The sequence below is a fragment of the Sphaerodactylus townsendi genome, linkage group LG05 (assembly GCF_021028975.2).
Source record: "Sphaerodactylus townsendi isolate TG3544 linkage group LG05, MPM_Stown_v2.3, whole genome shotgun sequence".
NCBI lineage: Eukaryota > Metazoa > Chordata > Lepidosauria > Squamata > Sphaerodactylidae > Sphaerodactylus > Sphaerodactylus townsendi.
This window is the reverse complement of record NC_059429.1, coordinates 104,774,446-104,801,720: the sequence shown is the minus strand read 5'-3', so window position 1 is coordinate 104,801,720 and position 27,275 is coordinate 104,774,446. Positions and strand designations below refer to the sequence as shown.

General features: G+C 42.5%; 1 protein-coding gene across 2 annotated transcripts in view; it reads right to left on the bottom strand.

Moving 5' to 3' along the window:
- Positions 1–27,275, bottom strand: part of L3MBTL1 (L3MBTL histone methyl-lysine binding protein 1) — a 49,545-nt gene that overhangs the window by 16,917 nt on the left and 5,353 nt on the right. Inside the window, exons 2-15 of one of the 2 annotated variants that reach the window (XM_048498554.1) lie at positions 19,587–19,743; positions 17,383–17,606; positions 16,118–16,262; positions 13,873–14,017; positions 11,755–11,881; positions 9,412–9,499; positions 8,381–8,466; positions 6,422–6,526; positions 5,544–5,679; positions 4,947–5,047; positions 2,965–3,116; positions 1,390–1,466; positions 785–870; positions 90–200 (exon numbers count right to left, since the gene is read on the bottom strand). In XM_048498554.1, coding sequence (XP_048354511.1) covers positions 90–200; positions 785–870; positions 1,390–1,466; positions 2,965–3,116; positions 4,947–5,047; positions 5,544–5,679; positions 6,422–6,526; positions 8,381–8,466; positions 9,412–9,499; positions 11,755–11,881; positions 13,873–14,017; positions 16,118–16,262; positions 17,383–17,606; positions 19,587–19,716 — 1,713 coding nt within the window. In that variant the 5' untranslated portion in view covers positions 19,717–19,743. Of the gene's footprint in view, positions 1–89; positions 201–784; positions 871–1,389; positions 1,467–2,964; positions 3,117–4,946; positions 5,048–5,543; positions 5,680–6,421; positions 6,527–8,380; positions 8,467–9,411; positions 9,500–11,754; positions 11,882–13,872; positions 14,018–16,117; positions 16,263–17,382; positions 17,607–19,586; positions 19,746–27,275 lie in introns of those variants that run through there. The other variant, XM_048498555.1, reaches the window with a different exon arrangement.

Sequence of the window (27,275 nt, the reverse complement as noted above, 5' to 3'; positions counted from 1 at the left end):
GTGCAATGCAAAATGTAATCAGCTCTATTAGACCAGGGGAGAAGCACTTAGGGGCAGAATCTATGAACAGAGCCAGAAAAAAGTGCTACCTTTATCCTGTAGTCTTCGACATCCTCAACACTGGCCACTCTAATCAAGGAGGGAGTCCTTCGGTCCACTGCCTCCAACTTCATGTTGATCAAGAAGCCATGGGGCGGCCTCTGGAGTGGGGAAGAATGAAGAGTGGGGTGAAACTCAATTGTACCAGCAATATCTTCTCTCTACCCAATTGTGTCTAGATGAGGGAGTTTCAACATGAATCCATGTTTTGCTCCCTATTTGCTCTTCATCAGTAACTAATCTGAGCATGGGTATAAACTTATGGGAGCTTGCAACCACTACTCCTGGGCACAATGGAGTGATTCCCAGGTTCCTAACATTCTAGTACATTTTCATGCTGCCCATTCTCTGCAGGGCAGCACACAGTTCTCCCTTCCCCATTTTATCTTTGGAACAATCACATGACCTAGCAGTATCTGGCAAGTGTCATGGCAAAGCAGAGATCTGAACCCAGATCCCCTGGAAATTCAGTCAACATTCTAACCAACGTACAACACCATCCTGCATATTGCCAAAAAGTTTCCCTGGAGAATGGCTGATTTGTGGGCAGGAGAGAGAATTGTACTGCAGAAATGTGAAAACTTACTAGTTAGACCTATATCAAGGTGGGATCCCATCCCTTCATGCCCACCAAAAATATTTGTTCATGCACAGTAGAGGCTAGAAGAAACAGCAGGCTGCTTACCACCTTAAAGGCCCAAGCCGGCACTGCAGAAGCACCTGTTTCTGATAAGTATTTTTCCCAGCTGAAGTTCTCAGGGTCAGGGTAGTCTGGAAATATAAGAGTCTGCCAAGTCATAAGCTTTTGCTAGAGAGGCTTAGAATCCTTCACTAGTTGGAAAAAGCTCTCAAGGACTTAGGAAAACTTGCAGCCAAATGCAGCTCACCGGCCAATTCAAAATTGGCCCTGTCTCTCCCCCCTCCCCCTTGTGCAAAAGAATATTTGACCACCCAAATATGCTACAAAATTCATAACCAGTATGCAGGCATATTATCTAATTCCTAAAGTAAGTCATTGGAAACTGAACAAAAACTAAAAAGCATACTAGCCCCAGCCCTTTCATCTCCCAGAAGTCCTTTGACATAGAAATTATATCTGAGTTCAAAAAGGTGTGCATTTTGTAACATATGAATGACACCATGAGGTTTTAGTTAGACGTGTCTGTGCAGTTTCTGAATAAACCTTTAGTATGGGGAGGAAAAGAATTAACCAATGTAGTTCAGTGAACAAATCTTGTGCCTGGAAACACCTGTGACAATGGGTGGAATAGAAAATGATTGCATATTCACCTTGAGGAGGTGTGAGAGGTTTTCCATGCTCCTGACACCAACCAACTGGATGGATATAGGGACTACTGGGGTCACACCTGCAAAGCAAATGAATTGGTTATATAGCAAATATCACTAGGAACTCCAGGAGCATTTGGAATTGAGGTATATCTTAACAAGAAGGGTGAAGTAAAAACACTGACAATAAAAATCTACAATAACTTCCCTTCCTCCTGATTCCGGGAACAAAATCAGTACAGAAAATCTCTTTTCTCCGGCATAAATTTATCATTTTGAGTAGCAGTTGATATGTTGTAGCCCAGTTTCTAGCTCCCTGTATGAGGCTTGGGACATGCTTGGTCTCTCTCTCTCTCTCTCTCTTTGATTTACACAGCTCAAAATATCACTTTCTTGCTCTATGAAAAAAAAAGTTATGCTGAAGTGCTTCCAAACTTCCAACATCTCAAACCCAAGGTGTGGCCTCATGATGTCTGGGGTGGGGGCTAACGATACCATATACTTTTGCAATGCAGCTTGTTTAAATCAAAGTTGTTGCCTGTCCATGCCACCATTTGAGCTGTGTATTCCCCTGGTGTTATTATAGTAGGAATTCAGAGCTGACAGAGCTAATAGAGTTGGAACAGCTTCATGTCCTAGAAAAGAAGGCCAGTAAGTTATTCAGCTTGTTCTCTTATTATCAGGACTTATCATTGTGCATGTCTGGATCCACTGGGATTCCTGTTGGTTGTCTCTTATGGTATCTGAGTCAACCTCATATATTCCCAGAAAAAGGGGTTTCAGACCTTCATGCCCCACATCAATACTCAAATGACATCAGACCCTTATGGTGGTCTGGCACCCTGCTTCCCACCTGTGTTCTTGCCTCACATATTTGCAAACTTTATGTCCTGGGTCAGGTAGCAAAACCACACATTTCCGTTGACTTTCTCCATCATACTTCCCAGTTAAAGTACTTGTGGCACAGACATGGAAATCTCTAAACAACCCAACCATTTCAAATTGGACCCATAAGGAAGAGACCCAGCAGTAATGCACAAATTGAAGGTCTACAGATCCAACAGCTTTTGGCTATAGAGCTCCCATTTCAATTGCTCGTGTGAAAAATCACTGTAATTGAAACAATAAAAGACAATATTGCTTAGAAAGACAGTACTAGATTAGGCAGGATTATGATCCAATTAGAGATGAGAAATATCCCTTCCAGTGTTACTAATATTATTAATATCACAGATGAAGCTGCTTTATAGTAAGTCAGATCATAGCTCCATCAAGGTTATTATTTTTTTACTGAGACCGGCAGTGGCTTCCCATGTTCTCAGGTAGAGGTCTTTCTCGTCACCTACTGCCTGGTCCTTTCTTACTGGAGATGCCAGGAACGGAAACTGTGATCTACACACAAAACAGCGGCTCTCCCACTGAGCCACAGCACTATCCATATCATAGCATTTCAAATTCCCTCAGCATTCCTAGAAGAACTTCAGCAGCCACAACATGTAACCTCAGGTTAAACTTGATGAGGAGTGTAGAGGCAACGTTTGGCCTGACAATGTGGTTCTGCGCTTGCCTCTTGCCTACCAGTAGTCATATGTGTCATCCCAGTTATCAAAGTGCACCAAAAAGCGATTGTCCACCACATCTGTCACCGTGGCAACGCATGTCAAGGAAGGATTCATACGATCCACTGCTTCAAGTTTCATGCCCATTTGGAATCCTGTTGGAGTAGCATTCTGAGGAAAGAGAAGACAGAAACCGTTCCCTTCCTATATGCATCTAGGAGATTGTTCCATACAGTACAATTCAATGATATAGGGTAAAGTGTGAACAGTATGAACATGTGGGCAAGGCTGAACATATGGATCTCTCCCATGTCATGTCTCCTTGCTACCTGCAAGGAGGAAAGTTCCAATGAGAAAGATTCAAGCAATCAGCCGCCTCCCAGACACACACACACGAATGAGGCATAGGCCTTTTGCTTCCAAAACTGGACATTTTTCTTCAGAGCATCCCCATTATAATGCCCTCTAATCATCCACTTCCCAGGTTTTTCCAGGCCTTGGCACACTCTTTCTGAAACTTGGTTTACTATATTTTCTGAGAGAGCGCAGTCGACACATATTAGCGTGCCATCTGGAAACAGATCATTTTCAAAGAGTCCACCCATATCATTGCTATTTTCTCTCTGGCAGCCACTTGTGCTCACTGGTTTCTCCACTGGGCCACAGAGCCTGTAACTGTTGAAGTGTTATAGTATTATAGCAATTGCCATTCCCCCCCACCCACCCACCCAAACCCTCAAAATCCTTCTACTAGCACAGTGGGAAAAATACAGGGGGGGAAATGACTGATAAAGAATACTGAACCAAAAAAATCAAATATTATCATTATTAATAACACTAATAAATTTAACCCCACATTATACAAAAGTCTTTTGGCGGCTCACAATAAAATCAGAATAATAAAAACATACCAATGAATACAAAAATCACAAAATTAAACCCAACACCTACTCCCTCACCCCTTCCCCCAGACCAGCAGCTGTAGAGGCTTCCAGGGAGCCTACCCAAATGCCCAGGTGAAGAGGAAAGTCTCTGCCATGCACCTAAACCCATTAAGGGTAACCACCCAGCGAATCACTGAGGGAAGACTGTTCCAAAAGCTCTCTTTCCAAATGCCTCTGCAATGGCTGCAGCAATGAATGCAGAACAGAAAATCCTACTTGTGTAGATGTAGAACTGCTGGGTGCTATGAGACTAAGCAAGAATGGTTGAGGCTAGTTCGAACTAGCTCAGTCAGTAGATTAATCAATCAAAGAGTTAACTGATTAACAGACTGAGGATGCTTCTAATAGCAAAACTGTGAGTTACTGGCAACCTCTTTTATTGACTATCCTAATTCTCAGAGTATCCAGACGAGTGTTGTTCCTCTGAGCCTAACCTTCATTTTACACCAAGGATGCTGCTGTTTGCACCAAAATTACTATCTATTTTTGCAACCATTTCAACAGCACAGCTATTGGCGGATTCTGCTTGGACCCATAGAGCAGCGGGAAACCAGCGTAAAAGACACCAGTGTAGCCCTTGGGCCGTTCGTACACCTCCTGCATAGGTGCGCCGCTTTTTTTTACTTACCTAAGTGTCCCTGCATAACTCCATCAGGACAAGGGGACACACCCTCATGGCCCAGGCAACAGCTTGGGGGCGCAGAGGGTAGGGGGTGTCCCTCCTCCTGACAGAGCTATGAAGGGACATGAAGGTAAGGTGTTTTTTTTAAGTGGCACGCCGGAAAACAGCAGTATCTACCCGGTGCTGTTCGCTCGGCACCAAGTGGATGCCGCTGTTTTTCATTTGCCTCACTCAACGAAACACCATTGGGGGGGGGGGGGGGGAGAGCAGCGCTGCCTCGATTTGGAGGCGGCAGCTGTGGGAAGTCCCCCCCCCCCCGGTGCTTTTACGGGGCCCACACCAGTAAATTTGGCCCGTGTATTATCATGCTCATCCATTATCATGCTCATCCCATGTCAAGAAGTTAGTTTGTAGGAAAAAAAGGCCACCACTCACACTATCTGGGGTCACAAAGAGATGCTTGGGAGCTGCCTGAGCTTTGGATATCCTCAGATAGTTGGCCCAGTTGAATTCTTCTTCCTTATAACCTAAACATCCTCACATTAAGAGGGAAAAAAGGGACATATTAGAGACATCAAACTCTTTGACCAAATAAAACCACAGTGATAGAAACGATGTTTCTTAGAAGGCTTATAGATATCAGCTTCCTCTGCAGCAAATGTGAAAAGAAGACCTAGCATTATACTGAAGTTCTCTCTCTGGCCTCTTGAACACATACCTATGAAACTGGCACAGCTTGTAACAATAACGGTACAATCCAAACAGAGTTATAACCTTCTAAATCCATGGGAGCCAAAGCGATTGGAAGGGCATAACTCTGTTTAGGATAGCACTGTGGATTACTTAAACTAGGAATATTATCCAGGTGTCTCTATGAAGCCAGAAGCCAGGTGTCTCTATGAAGCCAGGTGTCTTTATGTTGTCTTCCTTCACCACCTTCATTCCTTACCAGGACAGTTTGTTTACTCTTGACACCAAACCAAATCCCTTCCTTCATCTGTGCTAGAATAAATATAGTGCCAGTCCACTTACCTTTTGGTGGCTGGAGTTTGTGCCCTGTTTTCTCAAACCAGCCGGCTGGATGAATGCTAGGGGAGTTGGCATTCAGCCAGAAGTCATGACATTCAGAATAGCCATCAAAATGAAGGCGCATCCGATAACCACATACCTGCAATCAGGAAAAACAAGAGAAGGGAATATGCTGTGAGCATTTTTCTTCTGCAAATCTTCCAGCAAAATACTGGATATTTCTCTCTCTGGCCAGTAGGAGGCAGATTTGTCAAAACTCTGACAGGCCTTCAAGGCTAGCCATGCTTTTATTGCCTGCTGGTTTTCTGCCTCAGGGTGCCTGGAAGGATACATTAGACTGCATACGCTTAAATCTGAAAGTACAACTAACAATGGCAGGAATATATGTTTGATTTTAAAACCGGTCCCTTATGTTCTCTATCCCTCATAAACAACATTCTACAAGGGATATTTTCCAAAATAAAAAATATTATGTGGAAAATCCTCTGGGTAGGGTTGCCAGCTTCCAAGTGTGGCTGGATATCTCCCACTATTACAAGTGATCTCCAGGTGACAGAGATCAGTTCAGTTGGTGAAAATGGCTGCTTTGGAAGGCAAACGCTAAGTCCTTCCCTTCCTTTCCCAAACCCTTCCTTCCTCAAGCTTACCCCCCAAAATCTCCAGGTATTTCCCAACCTGGAGCTAGCAACCCTACTTCTGAGTGCTCCAAGTAGAATGGGAGCACCAGAAAACTCATAATATTCTCAGGTCCCACAGTGGGGATCATTTCTTCATCCCAATCAAGCCACAATGAAGTCTGAGGAAGGCACAAAGCCAGTCACCAGAAAAGGGTATTCAGCAGCTGATACACAGCAGAATGCAGAGGTGGAAATCCCTCTTACCTCAGCCACAGTGAGAATAAAGTACATCGAAGGGTGCTGGGGGTCAATTCCTTCAAGCTTCATCCCCACCTTGAAACCATTCTTGTGCTGGCTGACCAACTGATGCTGAAAGAAAAGAACAACTACTGTTTTAAGACGCAGAAGTAATGACCGCCCAAAAAGCTGTTTTTTTCTTCATTTTGCTAAATGTTATGTTTTAATGTTATGTTTTAGTCCCTCATAACACCAAAGTAAGCTTGTATGTGTTATGTGCTGTCAATTCATTTCTGACTTATGGCAGCCCTATGAATTAATGACCAGCAAAATGTCCCATCTTTAATAGTTTTACTCAGATCTTCAAAGCTTAGTGCAGCTTTTAATATATAAACCTCTTCCCTTGCTCTATTTTTTCCTTTGATAACCACATTCATATGCATAAGTTATCCATCCTGGAAAACTTGTTCCACCCTTTAAAATAGTTGTAAAACTACTCCAGGAACCAGTATATATATATATAATATAAATATATATATAAAAAGAGAGAGAGAGAGAGAGAGAGAGAGAGAGAGACACAGACAGACAGACAGACAGACAGACAGACAGACAGACAGACAGACAGACAGACAGACAGACAGACAGACAGGTCAGTCTCACCAGTCAAATGCTCAATTCTCTTTAGAATACCTCTCATCCTCAGCCACCCTGAGCCTGGCTTGCTTGGGGGAGGACAGACTATATGTCAAACAAACCAACGGCTTGTGTTCACACGGCCCCATGATCTTTAGTACAGACTTTTGGGTAGATGAAGGGACCCACTTTCACGAGTGTAAAACCAGGTTGGATCCATCCACCCCCATGATTAAATAGCTCAACTAGCAACAGGGCAACATGGAAGGCAACAGGGCAACATGGAAGGCAACATGGAAGGCAAGCACAAAAATAAATTCTATGCTCCTCTTAATGGAAGATAAACCTTCTCATATCGAAACCAGATCTCAGATCAAATACACTTCAGTCTAAAAGGAACAAATTCACCTTTGGTCTAAAAAGTATGCACATCACAGAGGAAGCCACAACTGAATTTCTGTGCCATACAAGCGGTAAACAGTCTCTCATATTATACTTGTTTACAAATCAAGTTCCACGTCCCACCCTTTGCCTGGGACTTCTGGCTAGACTTTGGGCTTAGGGGGCAAATCCAGGCAGAATGGCAACAAAGGTAGATCTAAACATAAGCTGCGCATATACCAAATGAATTTCTTCTGCCTGGTACAAAAGACAAGAAACAGAATCTTGGATTTTTGATATAATTTTGATATACTTTAAAGTGGGGAAAAAAAGAAATTGTTAAAGTTTGTTATGTTTTCCATAAGTAAAAGCAACACACATCTCTGCAAGCTATAGTCATTTTTTTCTACTGCTGTCACACTGCCATTTTAAAGCTGATTTGTGTGACATTTCGGCAGCTCATGCCTCCTGCCGTGCAGAAATATCCTAGACACAAGGGTCAAAATGACTGTATAAAGAACTGAATCTAGGGGGAACTATAATGCAAAATGTCTTTTTAATTAATGTGGTTTAATGATACAAATGCTCCTGTGCCTATATAATACTGGCTTTACACCAACTGCTCATGACTTCTCCAAAACGAAATCTGGAAATTGTAGCGTGGTGTATTTTTCTGAATTGTCTGTTAAGAGATCCCTAGTTCCTTCAGAAAACCAATGCCTGTACTCAAAACACATACAAGCATGTAGCTAGTCCAATTTTGTCAGATGTCAGGGTCAGCACTGGTAATTACTTGGGTGCAGTCTACCAAGGAAATTCATGCAGAGACAGGAAATCTTTGTTCGTCTCTTCCATCGAAAACCCTACCTGGTTGCCATAAGGTGGTTGCAACTTGACAGCATTTTCTACCACTGCTATGTATATAGCATAGCTCTACCCACTGATCCCAGACAAAGGAACCTCGTGACTTACTTCCTGAAACAGATTTAAAGGGGCACCGGTGGCTTTCTGTTCTTCCAGGTAGGATGCCCAGGACCAACCTTCTGTCTTCTCCTCACCTGAAATGGGGAACAGCAAAACATAGACCTCACAAAAACGTATTCAGAACAATGTTGCTGGCACTTACACACTTTGTCATATTGGGGGCAGGGTTCAGAAGATATGACCTTTATCCCAGCACACACTGCAGATCCACATCAACTGGAGATAGGGCTGCCATCTTCTAAAGTGATCCCTTTAGCTGTCACTTTAATATCATTTTGTTCCGCACTACTTATTGGGAAATGTCATTTAGTTTTATACCACAAAAAGCTTTCGCTGTGCGTTTCCACATAGTCAGTCACTGTTAATGGGAAATGACAGTTTTTCCTTGGCCAGCTGGCACTATTAACCAAACAGCAGGACCGAAAAACATACCACATTGTATTTAGCCAAGGAGTCAGCTTAATCAAGGGTTCTTCCGGACAGAGGCAATGAAACACACCACCTTGCTATGGCAGCAGCTGCAAGCGGCACAGGAACAAGGGAAACAAGGGGAAATTATGTTTGCACATGCTTCCTGCACTGCTTGCTGCTGTTATCCCCCAAATTTTGCACCTTCCCTCACATGACAAAAGCATGGCCAGGAGGGTGACTGCATTGACCCCCCCTCTCCATTTCAACTTTCCTTTCACTATCAAGCTGCACTTTAATGTTACAGCAATGTTCTGCATGGAAATTGAAAACGGGGGGAGGGGGGAGTGCAGTGCAGCAGAGATTTGTTCCCACACCAGATGTTCCACCATATAGCCACCCAACAGTTCTATCTAAACGGGAGGAAATGGGGCTTTGTTTTTCCGGGATTGAATGGGGAAATCCCCAGGAAAACTGGACGCCTGCTCAAAATGAGCCTGATATTAGGGACCATTCCCCTTCAATGCAAGGTCCCCCTGCATTCTGAAAAATTCATGTGTGGAAGGAGCTCTGGAGAAAAGTTTGGTGGCTCCAGTAAGTGGCTCACTTACCCAGCTGACTAGTACTCCATTCTTCATTTCCAATGTTGCTAGCAGTGGGTTCTCCTCCAGAACCATTTGTCTCCTCCTGTTTCACTTCCTAGGTCATAGAGACAAAAATCATACTGCGAATAATTACCCAGTTGATTACTTCTCCCTGAATTTCCCGAGAAGCAAGGACTATTATTATTATTATTATTATTATTATTATTATTATTATTATTATTATTATTATTATTATTATTATTATTATTATTATTATTATTAATGAACTGCCCACCCCCGAAGGGCTCCGGGTGGTGTACAACTACCAAACAAATAATACACAATAAATAATTGATTAGAATTCCTAGCTTAAAACTCTGTAGAACATAGCAGCATTACATATCCAGTAAACAATGATGGTGATGACGATGACAGCGCCCAATCCCAAGGTTGGAGGGGACAGGTGGTACTGAATAAATGTTATATCGGCAATGCCAATGATGGTACAGCATACAACACGGGGGCATCCGAGGGGGAAAATCCACGGTCGGCCTCCCCAAAGCCCCAGTGGAACAATTCGGTTTTACAGGCCCTGCGAAATTCACTAAGATCCCGAAGGGCCCGCACAGCTGATGGAAGTGTGTTCCACCAGGCAGGGGCCAGATCTGTAAAAGCCCTGGTAGAGGCCAGCCACATCATGGAGGGGCTGGGGACCATCAGTAAGTTGGCCTCTGCAGATCGCAGAGGTCTACCTGGGACAAATGGGGTGAGATGGTCCTGAAGGTATGAGGGCCCCAAGCCGCGAAGGGCCTTAAAGGTTAACACCAATACCTTGAAAACGATCCGGAATTCCACTGGAAGCCAGTGTAGGCGGCACAACATCACATAATCATTTGCTTTGTGATGAGCGGGTACCAGAATCCTGCTTTGTTTTTGTAATATGCATATTTTTGCATCCCTGACATGGATGGTCCAGATCTCAGAAGCTAAGCGGGTCATTCTTGGTTTGTATTTGGGTGGGAGACCACCGAGGAAGCCCAGGGTTGCTACGCAGAGGCAGGCAATGGCAAGTAATCTCTGAATATCTTTCCTCAAAAACCCTATAGGGTTGCCATAAGTCAGCTGCAACTTGACGGCAAAATATATAGGTAATATTTGTATAGATGGCTTCCAACAATAGCTAGATTGAGGCAGGTCAGCACTGCTGCTCCTATTGGCTCTATTGGCAGCGTTCGACTCAGCTGAACATGAACTTTTGACCCACTGCCTCGTCAACATGGACTCCATGAGACAGCTGTGCAATGGCTGGCTTCATTCTTCCAACATCAGGGACAGAGGAGAGAAGACCTCTGTTCAGTGTCCCTTGGTATTATTTATTATTATACATATTTGCAAATATGCAAGTGGAAAATTAAGGGAAGACAACCTGTTTTTCAATGTGACAACAAATTAGGATGGGCACCCAAGTCCTGATTCATGTAAGATGAAATGTCTTTGAAGCCCCTTCCTTGCAGGTAGATGTGGCTTCACGATGGATTTTTAAACAGCCTGCTTGATTACATGCCTTGAAAGCATCTATTCATCATCAACTAGGAAGAACCTATGCAGGATCTTAATGTAGTCCTTGTTTGTCAAAAGGAGGTTTAGAAATATGCTAAATAAATGAATGAATGTATATCAGGAGGGGAAAGTACGGAGATTAAAAAGTGAAAATTCAGCCAACTTTGAAGACCTTTTCTTGGATATATTTAAGATTAAACTATAGAAAAGTGAAGCTGTTTTAAGAACTTGAGTTAAATTACTTTTTTATTCCTTGTAATATTGGCATTTACATCATTAATTACTGATTCGTACTATTAATACTGCATATTATTAATTGAGGTTGACCAATTACCATTCTTATTAAGCAAAGGAATTTGTGCATTCTGCATGCTTAGCTAGTGAATAGACCCATTTTCTGGCTCATAACAAAGGGCATTCTCTGAAGATCCTCTGAAGATGCCAGCCACAGAAGCAGGCAAAAGGAGAAGCAGTAGAAAATGCTACTGGAACACAGCCATACAACCTGGAAAACCCATAACACCCTAGTGATTCTAGCCATGAAAGCCTTCGACAATACAAAGGGCATTTTGTATGGAGAAGCACTTCAGAGAAATACCTGCATCTGGTCTGACACACTTCTGTATTTGTGGGTGTTTCTGCCATCTTTGCAATCCCTCAGTTGCATCCCCATCTCACCCTAAGGAATCTATGGCCTACAGTGATTGCTTTATGATATAACTAGCCCTGATTCTAGCCAATCAAAGGAAGAAATGTGTGAATGCACAAATGGAAATGTAAGAGACTATAGTGCGCATAACCCCAACATACCATTTGCTCAGACTCCTCTTCCTCTTCTTCTGAGGGGCTCTGATATTCTTTCCTCTTCCGCTTCTTCACCGGCTTGAGGATTTCAGTGGAATTGGTGCTGCCAGCAGAGTTCTCTACAATGACAGACCTGCAAAGCAAGGGATTTGGGGCATCTACCAACAATATTTTCTAAGCAACAGGAATGACTTCCTATTCAGTACTAGCCCATTCTTGCAACCACAATGTGACTAGTGTAGAAACATAATGGGAGTGGAGATCTTGTATAAGGAAGACAAGTTTGTTTGTGATAGATTCAACCCTGTAGTGTCGTGAACTGTGTTAGACCTGGATTGGAAAGATAAGAGTTCAGATTTACTTTTAGCTACGGCACTCAAGGGTGGCCTTTGGCAAGTCAACCAAAGATGCTTCTACACAGGAGTTTTTTCCCTGCTTCACATCCAAACTACAACAAGTTATTCTGGAGCATTGTTCTCCACTTACCTACTTTTTGGGATTTCCCTCTGATTTGCCATGATGTTTCCCAAGTCTTATTTGATATGATCTTTTTGGAAGGATTACCATTAAAGCATCTTTGCATACCATATGGACAAGAGGGTGTGAATTTTTAAGATTCTGCCCACATTGGTACCATTTTCCTTATCTCAGCCCCCTAATTTCTACAACAGGGCCAGAGACTTATCTTTTAAAAATGGAGTTCTGAAGAACTAGAGATCATGGCAACAGATTGTTTAAATAAAATAGTAATCTAGACATTTTAAACCCCCCCCCCCCCAGCTCTCTAGTAGCAGGGAGGAAACTGTGGTGCAGGGAGCGCTGAGAAGGAAAACTGCTATGAGGACACTACACAGAAAATCATTGCTTTGGGAGCAGCCCTAGCCTATCCCTTAAACCTTCTCAGCAGGGAGCGCTGAGAAGGAAAACTGCTATGAGGACACTACACAGAAAATCATTGCTTTGGGAGCAGCCCTAGCCTATCCCTTAAACCTGCTGCAAGCATAAGATAGGATAACTCTACGTATTCCATCGAATGCTCCTTGGAAGACGGTTAGATTACAGATACAATAAATATTTAAAGGCTCATTCTGTATTAACATTTACACAAGTTTAGGAATACCCCAGCTGCTGTCTGCAGAACAGTACGGAAGGAGGCTGCAGTAATATCGTGGATGACTTGTCTAGACTCCAAGCATTTCTATACTCAACTGGTCAGCAAGTTGAAAAAATCAATAAGCTCCAGAGACAATACAGTTTTTGTCCTACATCTTCCTGTACAAAAGGTGGCCACACTGATTCTGGTAAGGTGTTCTCATCATACAAAATGCATCCTAACCAAGCAAATATAGACTTGGAAAAGAAACTTCTGAAGCTGTGAATACTAGAAACTTTAGATGCACAAATCTGATGCACAGATTGTTTCGACATCTGCAGGAAGCACTACAAAACTTGTGTTCCCAACCATTCTGACATGCTGAAAACATGAAATACATTTACTCTGCATACTTAAAGCCATTTGCCTCTGTAAGATTGGCTTTTTTCAAAGAATCCTGGAAACTGTACTTTGATGATGGTTAATAATTCCCAACCTAGATAACAAAACTACAGTTCCAAGCAATGTTCTGTCTCTTTAACAAAGTCTTAATGAGCTGTTATTTAACTGGTGATGTTGTTTACCTCCGTACTGTGAAAAGCTTCAACTGCCCATTTCTATCTATTAAGCCTTTATTAAAGAGACAGAACATCATTTTCCAGGGTTGTTGGCAACCATATTCCAAGGATCCCAAGAGAGGGAATGATTAAACAATCCCTTTTCAGTCTGCAGTTTAGGTATATATTTTCTTTAGCCTTTTCTTGCTCTGGTTTCTTAATTCGTTTCTTTAACAAGTTAAATGCCATTCAGAAAATGTTATATCAGGTCTGACTCATAAAGCAGCCCTATGCAGAGAATGGAAACATTCCTTCTTTGAGCTGTATAACCCTCCCAAAAGAACTACAGTTTCCAGTCTAGGACCACACTTGTATTCCTTCTCTCTGTACATATGCACATGGATAACCTTTCCCTTAGATGGTAACTAGACCCATTCCTTCCTGCTCATCATTCAAGCTTAGCAACCTCTTTACCTTTCTTTGAATTGTCGGTGGCAGTTTTCACTGCAAAACCCTCTGCCTTCTTGAGCTGACCCAGAAACATTTCTCCGGCCACAAGTACTGCAATGGCACATGCTGTCCCCACCTGGAAGCTTGGGGGGCTCTGGAATGACCAAGTCTGGAGAAACAAAAAGCGAAGCAAATTCAAATCAGCAAATCCCAAAATGATGGAAGCCTATTTAAATCAGCCCCATTTCTGATGTGCCAAAACAATCATCTGAGTATTAAGTCACATGTAGAGGTCACATTCAAAATGCCACTGCTAAGGCCCATTCTATTTAATTATTTAGATATTTATACCACATTTTTCTTCTTAATGTAGACCTATAAGAAGCTTATAGCAACATTGTACCCTCCTCCATTTTATCCTGCAACAATAACACTGCGTTGTATGTTAGGCTGCGGGAGAGTTACCGGCCCAAGATCACCCAACGAACTTTATGGCAGAGTAGGAATTTGAACCTGGGTGTCCCCTAGTCCCTAGTCCAATGATCTAATGATTACACCAAAACTGGCTCTTCATTTTAAGTTGTCTGCAATGATACATAGACCTATCTCGCGCTTGAAACTAACCTTCCAGTGGTTGCAGTGGATTAATCAGACAGAGTAAAGATATTTTGATGGACTAAAAAGCTGCCATACATTAATTGGTCACAATATTATTAAAGACATTATTTATTTTTAACACAAACAAAATAGAGACCCAGCAGAGAACTCTAGAGAAACAAGTTTGATTCTCTACTCCTCCACATGAAGCCTGCTGGGTGACCTTGGGTCAGTTAGAATCTTAGAATTCTCTCAGCCTACACAAAGGCAGGCAATGGTACACCATTTTTAAACGACTCTTGCCTTGAACCCTACAGGGTCATCATAAGTCATCTGTGACTTGATGGTACTTTTCACCACTAAAAATATCAGGTGGGAAGTATCATTCTAGAATAAAGAGACCTTCCCACTTATTAAAAAAAAAACCCTTCCCTCTAAGGAATACCAGTTTTAAGGAACACCGGCTACCACCTATTCATGTTTTTTTTCTTTCAAATTAATATTTCTCTTTTATATATCCAGATTTATATCCAGATTTTATTGATTAACCAATCAATTCATTGAATTTATCATGATTCATTGAATTTATCATGGAGATTTATTTATTTGAGTGAAAGTCATACTGTAGCAGAACATAAATATGGCCAAAAAGAAAAACTATTATCCTGGATAGAAAATAAATTATCACACAGACACACCAAAAGAGTTGTGTGAATTCACATACACACACACACACAATCAGAACTCTGGAACATCACAGAAAGTTGGAAATATTTGTTCTCTTATTTTAGGGAGAAAAAGACTGACAAAACCTGAAAAACTACAGAGTAAACCTATGAGTAAAGTATCAAGAGAAAATAACTGCACTTTACACAACGTTTTCAGTCTCTCTGTGTCCCAGCAGAAATTTTACAGTATTTTATTTATTTATTTATTTATTATTTCATTTTTATACTGCCCTCCCCCGGAGGGCTCAGGGCGGTGCACAACATCAACAGACAAATAAAACAAGAAGTTTAAAAAAATTTTAAAATGCAGCATACAATTTCCAAATCCAAGTAGGTTTAAATATTTAAAATAGATGGCATCCAGCTATTTAAAACTCCTCTGAAAAAAAGGGGGGGGGGACAGTGGGTATCAGAATATTTCTTAAGCTGTTTCGGGCACCCATATCAGCGGCTGGTCTCACCAAAGGCCCGGTGGAATAGCTCAGTCTTACAGGCCCTGCGGAACTCATTGAGATCCCGCAGGGCCCGGACAGCTGGACAGCAGAACTTGAACCTCAGTTTTGAACCCCATAAATGGCGAGAACTTGCTTGCAGATCTAGATCTTTTCCATTTCTCCATTCTCCTAGAAGCTTCCTGAGATCTCCTAAAAGCTAGTCCTCACGGGTCTCATGAACAAATGCAGTAGAACATGAGGCATCCCTCCTCACTCTTCCACAAGCAGAATTTCCATCTGTGCAAAGGGGAAGTAGGAGGGCAACACTGCCTGATGCTCACTGTGTTCTGGTGCATTTTGTCCATGTGGCACCCATGAGTCCAAGCATCAGACTTCTGGAGCTCTCAGAAGACCACTGGGGAAGTTGGTTACATCCATGACTGCAAATACTTTTCAATGGCCGTTCACAGAATCTAGTCCTCCAAACATGTGCCAAAGAGGTCTCCTCACCTTGAGCCACAGTGGGACTGTCCTTGCTGGTAGGGGCCATCTCAACATCCCCATCTCTTTCCAAATGGCACTCCTTGAGGGGCTCCACAGGTGATGGCTTGTCAGCACTGACCACTTTTAGTGTCCCATATTCATTTATTCGAAACTGCATTGAGAAGGAACAGGAGATTAGAAGTCAAGTGGGACGGGGGAACACATGGGAACAGCAGCATTATGCTGGAACAAAATAAGATGGTTCTATCACTTCTTCATCTTGCTTTTCTTCCAGGAATTTGGGGCAATACACATTATGAACAATACAAATGGACAGAGATGGAACAGGTGGCTGCTGTGTCTAGGCCAGGGGTAGGGAACCTGCGGCTCTCCAGATGTTCAGGAACTACAATTCCCATCAGCCTCTGTCAGCATGGCCAATTGGCCATGCTGGTAGGGGCTGAAGGGGATTGTAGTTCCTGAACATCTGGAGAGCCGCAGGTTCCCTACCCCTGGTCTAGGCCATAGAGCCTTTTCTACCTATTCGGTTCTGCTGCTGGCCAGCCCAGCCACAGGCACCAGAGATGTCTTATCTTCCCCACCCATGATCAGAAACAGGTTTGCAGAAAGTAGCCCCCATGTCTGGGGTCAGCCAAGTCAGAGACTGTTCTTCGTGAGCCTGCAGGGCTCCCCAGCCCATGCCTCTTCCAAGCATCTACAGCAAGGGTCTGCAACCTGCAGCTCTCCAGATGTTCATAGACTACAAATCCCATCAGCCCTGCCAGCATGGCCAATTGGCCATGCTGGCAGGGGCTGATGGGATTTGTAGTCCACGAACATCTGGAGAGCCGCAGGTTGCAGACCCCTGATCTACACTATTCTGGAAAGATGCTTTCTTCCTTCATTTACTTGGCTGAGGATGCTGCAGCTGACTCCATTCTTTGCTCCACTCAGGCAGAAGTGAAAGGCTCCGAACTATCTTCCCCAGACTCAAAAGGGGAGAGCTTGCATCCGCCACCCACTTAGCTCAACAGTTAACCAAATGGTCTGGTTAATCAAATGATGGTTGATAAGACTGGTTTTTGTTTCAGATGGTTTTCACTAGCAACACGGCTGCTGAAGACACTGAAAGTGTGACAGCCCAGCAAAGGACTTGGAATGCAAGGACTCAGTCCTCCTCCTCTGAAGAACATTTTGTACAGCCTTAAAAGAGCCACAGTGGCACCTAGTGGCCAAGTATTAAGCGAGGTCAAAGTTGACTGGGAGCAGTAGTTAGTAGGCTATCCACCTACCCTCAGATTACTTCCAGGAAGTGTGGCTACCCCATCTTTCCACTCCAGAACCCGAATAGTGTTGCACGTCTGTACTCCGCTGATCTGGGGAATGACTGTTGCAGTGATTGGCTCACTTCCCGTGCCCTCTCTTGGCCTCTCTGTCCCCGGGTTCTTCTGAGGCTCCCGCGGGAATCGCTGGATTTCTAAGGTGCTTGTAGAAAGGTTTACAGTGGTTGTGTTTGCTACAAAGAGAGAAAAAAGTAGTACAACATATTTGTATTTAGATGTGCATATCCCACATATCATGGCATTGGGGCTGAAGGACTACCTATTCCCATGTAAAGCTGCCCATTTACTAAGATCATCTGGGAGGGTGACTTCTCCATCCAATCAGTACATCTGGTGGGGACCCAGGAGAGACCTTTTTTGGTGGTGGGGCCCAGACTTTGGAATGCTCTTCCTATGGAAGCCCAGTGTGCTCTTTCCTTGCTCTCCTCCATCATCAGCTGAATACATTTTTATTGTGAACAGCTTTTAACATTTAGGTTAGATTTAAATAAGCAGTAATTTAGGTTTTATAGGTGCATTTTATAGTAGGCTTAATTTTTTATGCTATGGCATGATTTTATTGTATTTTATTGCACTGTGTTTTACTGTTGTTGGTTTATTATTATATACATGACTGTATTTTATTGTAATTTGTAAGCTGCCTTGAAATGACTATAGACAGGCAGAGTGTAAATACTTTAAATAAGTAAACGTCCCATAACTGAAGCAGCCAGATTAAACTACATTACAGGTAAGGTCAATTACTCACAAAGTCTGTCAAAACTTTCAACTCCTTTTATATAACCACATAGAGTCACTGTTGGATGGATCAGGCAATGGGGGGGGGGGGGAGCTTGATGAGTATGATACAATCTGCTTTCTTTCCCTGTGCTCAGACATCACAATAAACTGGTTTAATTCAACTGCAATTTGTTTCAACCCTAGAAAGTCACAGTTTGCATAAACTGTGCAATAACAAATCAGCTATAAAACTTTTTCTACAATCCCAATTTGGTGCCAACCAACGAACTTCAGTTTGTTGGACTGTCTGAACTGAGAAAGCAAAATTAACTGGGGTTTTATCAGAACCATGGTCCTTCATGAATTTTGAGGCAGCCTAACCTTGCTTTTTCTTGTCTCAGTAGGCTAAAGTCAGGCTAAATAAAAGAAACATTCTCTTATCTGCTTCACACCATGTATGCTTTAATCAATAAACGCACAGCATTTCTGAGCCTTTAAATCACATCCATACATTTCAGATTGCTTCATTTCTCTCTTGGGTAGTTCTAAACCTGTAAGGGCTTCCAGAACATTTGTCTTTCATAGCTTTTACCTTGCTTATGTCCAACTCTGGCTCACGTTTTTATTTTTCTACTTTACTCACAAGTCTCTAGGGTCCACCTAAGTAAAAGGGTTGCCCCAATAATGTATGAGTGGAATTTGCCATCCTCGAAGAGAACTTTGACGGAGAGGGAGAATCCTATGGAGCAGTGCACAGTGTTCTACACTGTACCAAGGGGGGCATCTGTGGGCAGTATTCATCTTGTAAATGTGTTCACTGCAAAGTGAACTAAAAGCCCCAACCAAAGGAGGGGGGACTATTCTGGTTGGGGGAGCGGCATGTTGCTGCAACAGCAGATTTGCTCTCCCCAGGGGTCTTACACTGGCAGAGGGATGATTTCACCAGTGTATGGTCACCGCTGCCCACCCACCCACAGTACTGGAACATGGCATGGGACGCTGTGCCAGTGTCCCAGGGCCCCTTCTGCCTCCAATGTAGTGGGTGCAGGCTGGGGGCATGGCCAGAGAGGAGCCAACTTTAGTTTGCTCCCTCTTGGCCTTTACTGGTGTTACACCGGCAGTCCATACTTCAGACTTAAGACACCCATTTGGGCAGCACAAGTTCACTAAAGGCCACAGAGACTTCTCGGCAGCAGGGATGCTTTTTGACTTTTCGGGCCTCCCGATGCTGCTGGAAAGTCTGTTTGGGAACAGCAGCCAGGGGCAGCTGAGGTGCTGTGACTGGGCACTGGCTCTTGGATGAAACTGCCCATCAATAAAAGCCAACATCTCTCCAAAAGTGGGTTGTTAGCTTGCATGGGCAGTAACAGGAAATATTTGAAAAACCACTGTATGCAGGACAGTAGCTAAGTCTCAGAGTCTTGAGCACCTACCTGGTATGATGAAGGCAGTTGCTGGTACATGAGCATTTTGCACTGTATTCTCAACCAAGTGGACATTGACCTCTCCAGTTCCATTCCCTTTTGTGCTTCTTATCACCTCCATCTCTGCTCGCCCATCCATCACACTGCCTATACACACAGCGTAGAACTGTAATATAACCAATAAAAGATCCAATTTAGCAACTAAGAGCAGCTGTTAACACCATGTGTAGCTCATTGGAACTCTCTCAGCCCTACCTATTTCACAAGGTGTCTGTCTGGGGAGAGGGAGGGAAAGGAGCTTGTAAGCCACCTTGAGGCTCCTTACAGGAGAGAAAGGTTGGGTATAAATTCAAACTCTTCTTCTTCATTGACAGAAGAGGTCAAATTTAAGGTGAACTTTGTAACATGACTGAGTTGGCAAAAGTTTCAAAATATTTAAATACAAAGCATTCCTTTGTCACCATTCACACAACTATGGTATGGATTAATTACAGAAGCAATTGCTTTCCTGAAAGTCCATGAGGTACCAGATGAGATCTGAAGTCCCACACACCTCTGTCAGAGATCTAAATCTAGTCTTCACATATACAGCATCAGAAGGAAATGCTCTGAGCATCATCTCACCAGAACAAATACAGGTTGCCATAAAGTGGGGCCTACAGCAGGGATGCTGGCTCTCAGGAACTTGTGGGTCTATGTGTGATTGTAGCACATCTTAAGACTGTAGCTTGTAAGCTACTGTGGGAGATGACAGCATTGATTTCACACAAACTTTGTTCTGTTTTTGGATGGCTATCTGATGAAACCATTGCAAGTTAAAAATTCTGGCACATTTTTTTTGAAAACATAGCTCCAGTAAGAACTGAGATTATATTTCTGGCTCATATTGTTCATGGCTGCATACAGTGGTGCATTTAGAGAACGGTTATATGCCCAAACAGACAAAATTAATAGATGACAGTTGGGGAGTGGGGAAGATATAAATATATAAATGATTCCTAATTAGGTTTGCCCACCCCTGGGTGGGACCTGGGGATCCCCCAGAATTCCTCTGGAGAAAATGACTGCTTTGGAGGGTGAACTCTGAGGAACTGTACCGCACTGAGGTCCCTGTCCATTCCAGGCTCCGCCCCCAAAACTCCAGGAGTTTCCCAACCTGGAGTTGGCAACCTTATCCTCTGCCAATGCCCAAGGGGGACTGGCAACTCTATTCCTAATGATAATCTTAGAGATGAAAGTTCACATTCTGTATGGACACCAATGACCATGAACATGGAATAGCCATGCTCTCAAAGTCTGTGTGAGTCAGTAGTTCTTCATCTGTGGGCTGTGATCCAAAAGTGGGCCATAGCTGCAAACAGACTTGTAAACAGTGCGACACACATACCCATGGAGGAGGACAACAAACCACAAAGTGCTATTCCTTATGGTTTCTTAGCACATCTATCATAGCTTTTGCCATGTGATAGGTAGGAAAAAATAAATGCTGAAAGGAGAAACTAGAAACATGATCTGGGCAGAAACAGTTGCTTTCTAATACCAAAAAATCCTTACACATACGGTAGGATATGAATTGAGGACAAATTATATTAAAACAATAATTGTGTTAAAACAATAAATACTGAAAATACTGGGCAGAATATATTTATAGCATATACTGGCATTATTACTCTTCAATGTTGTGGACTGTGTTACATATTACACATTATGTCACATTACACATTATGAGTGAGTAAAACCTTGTCTTAAAAAGAATTCCTCTCATTCCAAAAGAGAAAAAAAATGAAGGTTTTCTTTCAGTTTTCTCCCAGTGTTCCAATTTTTCTATTGAAGTTTCTAGGAAAAAGTGAAAAAGATACCAAGATTTTGGGTTTCCTTAGGGTAGGGGTAGGGAACCTGCGGCTCTCTAGATGTTCAGGAACTACAATTCCCATCAGCCTCTGTCAGCATGGCCAATTGGTAGGGGCTGATGGGAACTGTAGTTCCTGAACATCTGGAGAGCCGCAGGTTCCCTACCCCTGCTTAGGGTCTTCACATTTGTTAATAATACATTACACCTGACTTATGAACTTACAACTTCTTTCTTCCTATTATATGAAAGATGGGGGGAAGAGGCATTTTTTTCTTCTAGAAGAATATGTAAGAATAAGAATAACCACCAATAAGTACCTCCGGATCAAACTGGCATGTGGTAAGACAATATATAGGCATGTTGTTTCTAGCAATTTACTTCCTACTTCATTTCTACAGACCTGTAATTGTATACTCAAATACATTGCCGAAGCTCAAAAATATCAAAAGAATGAAGGGAAGAGCTAATCTTTGCAACAAGATCTATTTCTACTCAGATATCCAGGTTAGGGTATAATCCACCAAATGTTCTTCAGTGCTCTTCAGGAGAAACTGTTTCAATACGGTTTGGTTTGCAGAACTTCCTGGCACAGGGTGATCATGCACAATGCGCTTGCTGTGTAATGGGGGCACATGACTGTTGCAGCAAGATTTCTTTTACGGACCTATTTCTTGGAGTCCTGCTTTCACTTTCCATTCTCTTTGCAGCAAACAAGACCACTTTGAGCGTGACTTTTAATTTGCTTCACCGCCAGAATGGGGAAATTTGTCAGTGAGCAGTTTTGCTCCAGAGATCTTCCCTCTGCACATAGTCAGCCTTCCCTCTCCCTTGCACTGCCATTCTCACCCCCACCCCCACCCCATGTTGCCGGCTGCTTCAAGTTAAAGAAAAAAGTTCTGTCACACAGGCTTAGCCAAAACACACCAACCTCCTCATTTCATGATGACAGATGGATATCTTGACATAATAAGAACAGAGAATGGCTCTAGCAAGGCTCTAGCACAGTGGTGGTGAACCTATCGCATGCATGCCAGAGGTGGCACTCAGAGCCCACTCTGTGGGCACGCGCGCACAGAGTTTGTCATGTAGGGGGAGTGGAAAATCACACACACACACACACACACACATCTAGGCTGGTGTTGCTTCTGAGTAAACTCTCCTAGGGTCGTGATTCACCCATTAAAAGTGTTGCACAGTTGCTTCACCAAGCTTACTCCCGAGTAATGCGCACCTTGGAGCAAACCATTTTTTCTAAACTAAAACCTCAGTATTCAGGTTAAATTGCCATGTTGGCACTTTGTGATAAAAAAGTGGGTTTTGGGTTGCAATTTGGGCACTCGGTCTTGAAAAGGTTCACCATCGCTGCTCTAGCACAATATCCAAGGAATTGCTTTGCTCTTTCAGTGGGGGGTGGTGGTATGTTTTTGGAACAGTAATATGGATAAAAGTGCAGTTTAGCCAGCAATTTTGACTACCAGGTATAGTTAGATCTGTGCCTTTAAGAATAAGTGCCTAAAATCTGTGCCTTTAAGGATGACTTGGGCAAAATTAAGAGAACCAGGCCTGGAGAGAACTCTACAGAAAAACTGTGCACCCAGGAGGGACTGCCTTCTTGCATGTGAACAGAAAGGCATGAAGAGACCCCTCTACAAGCCCACTGCACACTGAAGAGCCCATGAAGAGCTTTGAAGTAAGTGTTCTATGTGTACTGGGCCAGATATCCCATTAGCAGAGGTAATAAGTGAATAATGCAAGACCTTTCTGACTAACCTTAATTGAACCACTGGAAAACCACTAAAAGGTTGAAGAATGGAACAATAAATGTGGGTTGAGTTGTAAGTTGCACACTCATGAATAGCAATTACATGACTACTCCCCTAGGACTGCAACTAAGCCTATGTATTCTCACTACACCAATGTGGTAATGTACATTAACTATTATTTTCACACTGGACTAGTCAGGAAGGAGAGTTCAGTACTCAGAGCTAGGTTCACAGCATGGGCTTTTTTTTAAAAAAGATGCAATGTTCTACTCCATAAGCAGGTATTGAAGCCCTGGGAAATTCCCGATGAAATCTCAAAAATTTGGGAGGCTCAAAAGATTTCCCAGGAGCCAGGGAGAAGTGTTTCAGTTCCACACTATTTGTTGCTCTTCTCCCACCCTAAGAAGCATTAGATTGGCCTCGACCAGAGCCAGGGCTTTTTTTTGGTCCTGGCTCCAGTCAGGTGGACCTTTCTCTCTCTACTGACCCCAGGGCACTTCAGGACCTTGTCCAATTTCAGAGGGCCTGTAAGACAGAGATGTTCTGTCAGGCGTTTGGTTGAGGCCACCCATCTTTAGTGGATTCCACGCAGCATATTTATAACAAGTTGAAACTATTATAAATGAACTTGTTTTCCTTTTTTATAAACAGAAAACAATTCATTTGTAACTATTGCAACTCGTTATAAATATACTGTGCAGACTCCACCCTTGTCATAACATCAGTTTGCTGGCCTTCTGACCACTTACTGCCAATGGTCAATTAGAACACTGTTACAAACATCAGTGCACATGTATTGTACCTCCTATTTGCAGCACACCTCCTTCCTTGATGGTTGATTACTTTTGTTTAATAGGTTGAAGGGTACTTATTGCCATCAAGGGCAGGAAGGGAATTGGTTGAGGCTGATTTATTTTAATGCTGATTTTATGTATGGTTTTAATTGCATGTAAGCCGCTCCTGGTCTGGCTGTGATCAGGGATGGGCAGGGTATAAGTTTAATAAAATAAAATAAAAATAGAGCATATCCTACAGGCTTTGTACCCTAAGCAAGTTTATGCAAATTTTCTTAACAAGTGTGTGGGTAAAAGCAACCAGTTTTCGGATGATTTCAATGTATGGACATTTTATTTTAGAAATGTAAACAGGGCTCAGTTCCCTACAGCACCTTGGCTTGAAATGTAACAGAAACGTATTTTTATAACCATATCGTGGGAGGGACTAAGTAGTACCGTGCATGCTGAAGATACCAGGTTCTCTCCTTCACATTACAAGTAGTGGAAAAGATTCGTCTCTGCCTGAGGCCCTAGAGACCCTCTACCAGTTAAAGTAGATAGCACTGAACTAGAAGGACCACTGGTCTGCTTAGTATAAGAAGTTTCATATGTTCATCCCAGGAATTAGCCACCCTGGCTGTAGGCTTCATCCACATGTTACAGAGCACACACATTGGCTCAGAAGGCACAAGACTGTGTAAATGTCTGGTGTGAGTTGCATGCTGTCCTTCCATGCACACAATGCCCAATTCAGATTGGGACTGTGACTAGCACAGAAAAAGGGGATTCCATTTCTTTCCCCATCCTTTCAGTGTTTTCTCAATTGGAAACGGTTCTGAGAGGTGCTACCTGGCCCACTGTCAAAACCCACAAGTAACCTGGCCTATAAAGGTTTTTCTCCAGTGGGTCAGGCAGTGGTCTCCCATACTGTTTCAGGTCTGGAAATTGGCACAGTTGGCAAACTGAAGCTCTATACCCACATGCACCAGGTTCCCAATCGAAATTGGATGTTGCATGTGTGGGAATTGAGAATCCTCAGCTCATGATCCCAGTCCCAACCTGTGTATTCCACAACATGTGAATCAATCATGTAGACAGGCGGTGATTCCTGAGAAACAGAACCTTGGTCACAGCTTTGTTCAAATTACTTTAGTAAAACCTCACAGTTCCTGAAATATCTTGTCAACTCTCTTTGCAGCTATCTTTAAAAAGTAGCTGTTTTCATATAAACATTTTTGTGCTGTCTTTAAAATCCATCTGTTAGCAGCATCAAGAACCACAATCCTTTAAACCTTTTGAGTGTAAAATACTAAGAAATCTATGGGACTACCCATTCTGGACTCCATTACTTATCAGAACGATCTGAGGGATATTCATTTTATTGACTTTATTTATTGTCCGCCTTTCTCACTGAAACTCAAGGCAGATTATACAACGTAAATCAATGCGATCATCAGGATGAGCCATCTACATTTAAAATATCTCTTGAGCAACCAGAGCTAGATCAAAATGTTATTTACATAAAAATAAACGAGCCTGAGAACAAACTATGTTCTCCATCAAAACAGTATAAAGACAGTTATGTTACATATTCTATACTGAATTGGTATCTGAACACATGGAGGACACAGTAATTCTAAAATTTAGTAACAAAGATTGAGGCCAAACATTTGAAATAATTTTGGATAATTTTAAGGTTTCAGTGTTATGCTTATAATGCTTGGAAGTAAGTCCCAATTAAATGAAAGGGTCAATAATGAATAAACACACTGGATCCCACTGATTATTTCTACTTATAGAAGACAATTATGTCAGTAGAATTCAACTTTCTTGCCCCACTCACAGGTCACTGATCTCCCCAAAATGCAGCTCCTGTGGGCAGGAGACCCCCTCCCTCCCAAAAAAAGATATCAAAGGCAAATCCCAGGTCTACAGTGAGGAGGGGGGTCAAAATACCCCCCTTTTCTACAAGCAAGAATAATCAGCTTCAACCTGGTATGTTTAAGACTGGGGTGTCATTAGGATGTAAATCACCAAATTCTGAACACAAAGCATAATAGGTTTTTAACTAATGAGTAATTCATATAAAAGGTAATGGACCATATATTCCAATACTGCTTGTTCATAAAAGCTTCCCGGTGGATTTTGCTCAGTTACCTAAGATTGCACATGCTCTTTGAGTGAAGCCAGTGTTCAGCAGCAAGCATGTGATGGTTTAGGCCACTAAAGACAACTCAGGTACTTACATATACAACTCAATCGTCCAACAGTAAAGCAATGTTCTGTCATGCGTAATTTAGCAATTCCTCAAAGCACTGCTCAAATATAAATACAGTGGCCGGTATACTGTGACCTCAGGAGACCAACACTGCTTTGTTGTTTAAGAAAGTGTGTGTTCGCATTAGCTGGAATGGAACAGCAGCGCAGACAAGACAAAGATTTTTAATGGAAGAAGGATAAATCAAAGTGCTTATTTTTATCAGGTTTTTTAAAAAAGAAAGACTGCATGCTATTTTCTTTTGCTACAAGAGATACACCTCACAATGATGCCTCTCGTGTTTTTCACATCTGTTATCACTAAATGAGAGGCAATGTGATGTCATGTAGTAGGTTGCTCTGGTCTCTTTCTTAAGAGACATAGATTCCAATCTTGCTCAGTCATTAAACTCAGTGAGCAGCTATGGACCCAATCCCTACAAGAACACATGAAGATCCTTGCTAGATCAGGTCAATGGGCCTTCTAGTCCAAGATTCTGTTTACCAAAGTGGCCAAACAGGCGCCATCTAAAGACTTACAAGCCAGGTGCTTGTAGCTGGGCAATGACAACAGAACAGATCTACTCTGTCTCAGAACATGAAGGGTCCATTTAGACCCCATGACTAACAGCTAGTTTTTAACCTACCATTCATGAATTTATCTAATTCTCCTTTAAAGCCATGTAAACTCACAGTGATTGATATTTCTTGTACAACAGGCCATGAGTGAATTATGTTTTGCTACAACTTCTTTATTTTCTCTATGCCTAAGCTGCTGCCCTTCAAATTAACTGGCTCCCTTGCTTTCTACTATTATGCACACCATGCATAATTTTATACACTTCATGGTCATCTTTTTTTCTAAACTGAAAAGATCCACACTTTTTAGCTTTCTTCATTTTGACTGTCCTTGCCTGTACCTCTTCAAGTTCTATAATATCCTACAGAGTATAAGTAGTATGTGCATAGCACTGCAACCTTAAAATTAATCCATAATATCCTATTTGAGACTGAGCAAGCAGGAGTGTACCCAGTATTGCAAATGCAGCCA